The sequence below is a fragment of the Electrophorus electricus genome, chromosome 25 (assembly GCF_041902795.1).
Source record: "Electrophorus electricus isolate QZ-2024a chromosome 25, ASM4190279v1, whole genome shotgun sequence".
In the NCBI taxonomy this organism is placed as follows: Eukaryota; Metazoa; Chordata; class Actinopteri; order Gymnotiformes; family Gymnotidae; genus Electrophorus; species Electrophorus electricus.
The window spans coordinates 10,522,501-10,530,000 of record NC_137521.1 but is presented as its reverse complement, the minus strand read 5'-3'; the positions used below and the strand labels follow the sequence as shown (position 1 = coordinate 10,530,000).

Genomic DNA, 7,500 nt, shown 5'->3' with positions numbered 1-7,500 from the left:
CTAACACGATTTAGCTCTTTGGCTAATGGTAAAGCCCGCTGTGAGCTGAACTGCGCTGACGCTGTGGGCTCTGTGGTTTGGTCATTTTGCAGTGCCGGAACAGATCAGCCCTGAGGGGAACCGCTCAGTGTGGGATTACAGCGTAGTCCAGGACTAAACCTAATCTGGGCACTCAGGACAGCAGCACGCCCAGGACAAACAGAATACACAGCCTGAGATTCGCAGCGCTGCTGAAGACGCGGCCGCATGGACTGGTGGGACTGGCAGAGCTTTTGGGTTTTGAGAGTTCATAAACTAATAAGGATGAAAAAAAGAAGATTTTCAATTGAAAATTGCCATTCAAAGTTTATTGTAGTCCAAGGTTCATCTGTTTCTGTGAAACTGTCCCAGTGGGGACACATTAAGCGTAGCCCAGGAGAAAACGATGTGAATGGCTATTCTCCAAAGAAATTAATTTTGGTTTAATATGTGTCTGGGGAAGCCATCGCAATGTCTTGCTGCCTCACTTACACTGGAGAGAGGGAGAGGCGGGGAGAGACAGAAAGAGAGACAGTCAGAGAGACAGAGAGAAAGACAAAGAAAGAGACAAAGAATGAGAGACAGAGAAAGTGGGTGGGGGCGAGCGAGACCTACAACCTTAATCACCTTCCTCAGCACCGTCGGGCCACGCGCCGCTTCTGCTGATCTGTGGCTGCATGCGCAGACACAGCACTGGGGAATCCAGGCCAAATGGAGACAGATGCTACTGTCTCTGCCATTGCAGACAGTTAACACGAGTTTCCCTGGACACCAATCCACACTACCTGATACGCTTTCTTCTGCCCGTTTCTGTATCCATCTGAAACGAAGCGACACACAGTATCCTCCACATATTCCGAGACGCGTATTGCTTCATTATCCAACATTTAGTCCGTTATTGCGTCATTTTGAACGCAAGTCTATGGTGGATGAGATGTAAATATGCAGTCAACCTAAATACCCCATTCTACAGAAGAGGCCTCTAACAGGTTTATGACGAGAATACACCTTCATCTAGGCCACCCGGGGAGCGGAGCCTGCCGCTCTGATCCGAATGCTGCAGCGGATATTTCTGGCCTCTCTGAGCCTGATTTCCAGAAGCATCGAGAACGCACGCAGCTGTTTGGCTGGCGCAGAGATGTTAAGCATTGTTCCATAGGCCTTCGCCCTGTAGCACGCTGCCGGTCGCCATGACGAAAGTGGCTGTCGTTTTTCGCAATGCAGCAAAACAAGCAAACAAAACTATTAAGTTGATTTTGGAAAAATGTGTTCATAATGAAGCCAAATGGCATACCATATGCTACGCCTATCCTCCTTAGGAGTTTAACATGCTACAAACACTATTGGTGTCACTGCATGGCTATTTCCAGCTATTTTAACCATATATCATGCATGTGTCTGTGATCAATGTGTGCACCAGAGTGTCAAATCGGTTAACCGCACTTTCTTTCATCGCCTCTACAGTGATGAGACTGCAGCTGTATGTGTAACCCCACCAGTTGACTTGGCCAACCTTAAACACTTGCACATGGAAGGATTGATCCCTGATTAAGGAATTCTCCTTCTACAGTGATCAATGCATGTGGAATAGGCAAACAAAAGACAGGACACAGAGTGATACAAGAACAATGCAAGGAGAAAAGCAAAAAGGAAGGTCCTGAGAGAGTAGCCAGCCACCCGCTGACACACACTAGTGGAGCATTAACACTTCACAAGGAACACAGACGTGGGGGGGGGGAGTCTGAGGAGGATCTGACTCATTACCATGCCCACGCAGGCCATCGGTTCCTTTCTGCACAGCGACTACGCAAATTGTCATGCAAGCGCCGCACCTGGGCCTGATGCTTCTCACTCTCTCTCACACACTCTCACACATACTCTCTCCCACTCACTCGAACACACTCTCTCACTCTCACTTGTCCTGTTATTCCCTATCTCCCACCCTGTCTCTCTCTCTCTACCCCACCGCTCACTGCCTCTCTCTGTCTCTCTCTCTCTACCCCACCTCTCACTGCCTCCATCTCTCTCTCTCTCTCTGCCTCCATCTCTCTCTCTTTCTCCTTCAGTCTCAGTCTGTCTCTCTCTCTGCACACCACTGCCATGACCTTGTGTTGGAGGCATACCAGGAGCCCCCAGAGGCCAGACTCCTGCTCCACCCTCCTTCACCTCCAACCCCCCCCCCAGCCGTCTGTCCCTTGGCACCATCTGCCATGCCGTATGCCCTTACCTAAACAACTCATGGGCACAGGAAAAAATAACAGGAAAAAATTAATTGTGGGAAAACTGGATAGATAGATGGAAAGATGGATGGAAAGATGGATGGATAGATGGATGGATGATGGATGGAAGGATGGATGGATGCATTAACAGACACTAAATGGTAAACAGAGACAAATGGGATGGACAGAGTGAGTTTTCCCCTTATTGCTCACTACACAACAGTTGTGTATGTGTGTGTGTCTGTATGCACTAAAAAGGAGACCGCGTGAGCAACAGGTTTTAATGGCCTTCCACTAATGGAGCATGAAGACAGCAGTGGAAGCCAATAAAAACCAATTTCCCCCTCCTGTAATTATACTAGTCTCTTAGTTAATTACGCTGGTCTTGGCGTTACAAAGAGCTGCTAACGTCCTTAGTGAGGAGCTAAAAGGACCGGCTTTATTGAACACTATGGCTGTCTAACAGAGCACAGGCCCTGACCAAGTGATCAGCTGCTCAGACAACGGGAGACAGAGGGAGGGAGAGAGAGGGAGGGAGAGAGGGAGGGAGAGAGAGAGAGGGAGAGAGAGAGAGAGAGAGAGAGAGAGAGAGAGAGAGAGAGAGAGAGAGAAGGAGGGGCATGCATCATGGTCATAAAAAGCCCAGAACTCTTCAGATTATTCTGTATTGCTCTGACAGCTAAAATTCACGCCCCCCCCCCCCCAGATGATTAAACATAATTTCAGAATGCTTCATTTTTCAAAACACCTCCTTTCAGAGTAAGTTTTTATGTATTATGCATTAAACATAAATCATGAATCAAATTACAATAATAATAGGTTCTTAGCGTGTGAGTGGATAACTTAAGAATACACAACAGAAAACAACTGTGACTCGCTCTGGCTCAATGTACAGAATACCAAAAAATTTTGTTACATGATTAATGGTAATAGTATGAATTTGTCCTTCAAAAAACAGAAACCAGGTGGACGGTTAAAGACACAGTGTAAAAAAATATGTATTATTTTATATTTGCAGTTTGAGCTATAAATCATGGTTTTTGGAAATGGACTTCTCAGGATGTGCTTTGTTTAAGCTTTCAGGATTGCTTTGTTGTGCCTCATATGTCACCTCTAGTGTTCAAGTAGCCTTGATCCTAGACATCTTGAGTTCAACAAATCCATCTGGATCTGCCGCAGCTGCAGTTCTGAATAGAGCAGAATTTGGTAGACTGTGAACAGCGTTATCAAGCGGCGATACTGACGGCACCAGAATCCTGGCTCTTATACAGGCAGACAGTCAGGCCTCTGATTCTCCCCTCGGACCAGCAGAGCGATTAGCAAACATACTCGTGGTGCAGTGAGATGCCGTGTCTGTATCCTGGCACGTATGCCATTTGCATTGAGTTATGAGCAATGTTCACACTCCGAAAGGCCTTGTATTGCCTAGAAGTTGAAGCTATAATTTAAGCAACTGGTTAAAATACCCCTTGAAACCTAAAAGGCCTTTGAATATTTTGATTAGGTAAAAAAAGAACAAAATTCAAAGGTTTAGAATTTTTAAATATTATTTTCATCTCATAAGAGTTTGCTGTTTTGGATGTCAGTCATGATATGCAAATGAATCACATTGTTCTAGGAATGCATGGCTGTATATTCAAACCAATCTGCACAAAATGCAGACTTGTTTGGGAAGTAAACATGGTAATGTATGCAGCTGCAGCGCACTGCTTATACCACAGACCTCACCCAGTGAGCCGTGTCCACCGCTAGGGCTTCAGTGGGTCTGCTAGAAAAAACTCGTAGTTGGCAAGCAGTGCACGGTAGAAATGCCTCACTGTCAATTAGAAACACCCTTCTGCTCTTCCGTGACATCCACGGTGACAGTGCAGCTACTGTCTGCCGCCACCACAACCCGATAATTAAAAAAACAAAAAAAACCCCAGAAAAAACAAAAACTTAAAAGTTCAACTGATGTTACCATATACTAAAAATTACTGCATCTTGCACCGTATTTCACGTGTTTTTCCTGACGTGAAATTTTAGAAGCTATAGTGTGTACAAGGTTATTTAGTGAGCCGATCAGGTGGAACAGGTCAGGTGGTACAAGTGAAAGAAGGTAGGTGGAAAGTGCTATAGGTCAAAGTAACATCCACATGCCTCCCAGGACCCAAGGTCTCCCAGCAGAACATTGCCCAGATCATCCTTCTGTCTCTGCCAGCATGCCTTCTTCCCACAGTGCATCCTGGTGCCGTCTCTCCCCCAGGTAAGTAACACATTCACCTGGCCATCTATATAATGTACATGAAAACGTGATTCATCAGACCAGACCACATTCTTTCATTGCTCCATGGTCCAGTTCTGATGCTCATGTAACATTGTAGGTACTTTTGGTGGTGAACAGGGGTCAACATGGGCACTACAAGCTGGGATGCCCTGTGTTCTGCCATCTTTCTATCATAGCCAGCATGAACCTTATCAGCAGTTTGAGCTACAGTAGCTCTTCCGTGGGATTGGACCAGTCGGACTAGCCCTCACGCTCCCCCACGGGCATCAGTGAGCCTTGGGAGCCCATGACCATGTCAGTGATTCACCAGTGGTGTTTCCATAAACTGCTTTTGGTAGGTACTAACCACTGCACACCAGGAACACCCCACAAGACCTGCCATTTTGGACATGCTCTGACCCTGTCGTCTAGCCACCACAATTCGACCCTTGTCAAAGTCGCTCAGATCCTTATGCTTGTCCCTTTTTTTCTGCTTTCAACACTCCGACTTCAAAAACTGACTGTTCAAATGCCCCTTGACAGGTGCTATTGTAACAAGAAAATCAATGTTGTTCACGTTACCTGTCAGTGGATTTGATGTTGCGGCTGACCTGTGTATAAAAATCGAACGTGACAATGGTGTGCATTCCAGCTCGGGACATGAGTCTTTTATCTAGTGGGAATGATAAAAGCGCCAGAAACTGTCTGTGCCCATCCTTTGTGCCCCGCTCCTGTTCTAGACTTGCCTCCCTCTCCAAATATCTTAATTAAAGGCAGACAGGTCATCTCCCTGAATATAGAACACTGCAGAACCTGTCTGCACACAGACAGACTCAGCTTTCAAACAGGCTGGCCACAGGATGGCAAGCTCTTCACTTTTCTAGTTCCTCAAATGGAAACTCAAATAAAACTCAAATCCACATAAGCACTCAGTGACAATGCAATCCCATATATTTATCCTTCACTGTTTGAAACAACTCTTATGGCTGGTGTTATGTAACTGTCAACATGCCAGTGCAACTGGGAATATTTAGGCCCTACTGTTTTGCATATCGTATTAAGGTTAGTTTTGCCATCATGAAATAAATCTTTTTTTGTTTACTAGATGGCAGGCAGGTTTGTGTGTTGGCTCGCTTAGGCTTGGAAACAGCTCTGTAAACCCGGACTCGGTAGACTAAGGCTCACAATAGGCACTCAGTCTGACCCTCCAGTAGGGTTGCCAAAACCAGACATTCCTATTCCATTAAACCCACCACTAATGTGTCTTCTCTCTGTACTTTCCATTTTAAATTGGCCATTGACTTTTGATTGGCCTAAAATTGCTAGTGGGCGTGGGAAATGAGGATTGACAAACAAACAAACCAATATGACCAATATTACTGTATTGCTTGTTTAAACCTTCCCCCACTTCCGACAAACGTAACTCAACACTGAAAACCCGGTCCAAAAACCGCATGGGTGTCTGCCCTACTATCCAGACAAGCATTAAAGCTAATGCCACGCTCACCAGCCCCTGTATTAACGACATCTGCCTTGCACTCACACTCACTTTAGACATGCATTTTGTATGAACCTAAATAAATGTACAGTGTTCGTCATCTCCTCTCTACGTAGCTACCTGGTTTCTGACCACAGTTCCACTGCTGACTGCATATTATTTCCCAACACAGCAGCGATGCTGGTAGTGGGTGTCGTGCTGCTATGAGTGCTGGATGTTCTCAGGCACAGCAGTGATGATGGAGTTTTACCATGTGTTAATAGCACTACAGGTCTGAGAGCGATCTGCCACCAGTACACGTAAGAAACAGACCACTGATGAAGAGTTGGAGGATGCCTAATGCAAACTATACATGGCAACAGATGGGATATACACTCTAATGAATAAATATTTTTAAGAGAGTGGGTGGTGTAGGGAGACTTTTTCAGCAGACAATTTCCACTCACAGAGCAATGTAATCCAAGAGTGATCTTAACCTATTTCCAGCATTAGAACAAATATTGTTTAGTGTTAATAAAAGTATACAAATAGAAATATGAGACTGTCTGACTGCGAATCAAAGCCAGAGCTGAGGTCGTGCTGTCTGGTGCTGGTAGCTTGTATTCATCGTTAGCCATATTAGCACTGCATTAGTTCTCAGGTATTCTACACAGTGATTCAGTCTTACAGATGCTGCCAGACTGTGATGTCAGACTGTGCTGCCAGACTGTGGTGTCAGACTGCGGTGTGTTTAGTCGTGTTTCAGGTTTGCTACACTGGTAGGAGTGACCAAGCAGGCACATGGGCACAGTAGCGGTGCATTGTCTGAGCCTTACCATCCACGCAGGCTGGCCGGGCTCGTGTGGTGCCCGCGATCTGGCCTCTCCGGCAGGCACATCGGGCTGTTTGCCTGGCGATGGTGCGTTTGGGTTGACTGCTGTCTCTGTTCTGCATCACAATTTCACAAGTGCCCACTGCCAGCTGACCTGTGAGTGACCACGTGCGCGCACACACACACACACACACACACACACACACACACGCAAGTACAGACAAACTGGTTAGAAACTTTATAAAAAAGAAATATTAATGCCATGGCTTATCAGAGCATTTTGACGCCAGTATCAGCTCTACAAAATCAAACTTGTCAAGTCCAACTGAATATTCTTGAATTTATTCTGTGTGAGAGTGAATTCCTCCGTGGATTGAACTAAAAACCCAGACATATTTTAAAAACAACTCACAGCCACATCTTAAGGGTTTCATGTAGCACTAAATTCAGGTGATTTGTTAGGCCACTCATTTGATGTCTTTTGCGAGATTAATATGAGATTAATATCACAATAATCTTTAATTAATGATGTATTGTGCAGTCCTAATACAGGGACAACACCTCAGGCATGGAATTAAACAGTGACTCAGACCATAACACAGATGCGATGATGATACAATCCACTGTCTAAAGCAACAGTGCACCAAAACACAGAAGGTGCCAAAGACCCCCTGACTCTAAACAGTTGTTTATGAGACATCACACAACA

General features: G+C 45.4%; 1 protein-coding gene across 3 annotated transcripts in view; it reads right to left on the bottom strand.

The window, feature by feature from the left end:
• The window catches only part of tafa5l (TAFA chemokine like family member 5, like), a 54,474-nt gene that overhangs the window by 36,596 nt on the left and 10,378 nt on the right, over nucleotides 1-7,500 (bottom strand). For all 3 annotated transcript variants that reach the window (XR_004775547.2, XM_035521807.2, XM_081707861.1), the window contains exon 3: nucleotides 6,796-6,945. Coding sequence is in view for 2 of the 3 variants with exons in the window: in XM_035521807.2 (XP_035377700.1) it covers nucleotides 6,796-6,945 (150 nt within the window). In the remaining variant the exon portion in view is untranslated. The remainder of the gene's footprint in view (nucleotides 1-6,795; nucleotides 6,946-7,500) is intronic.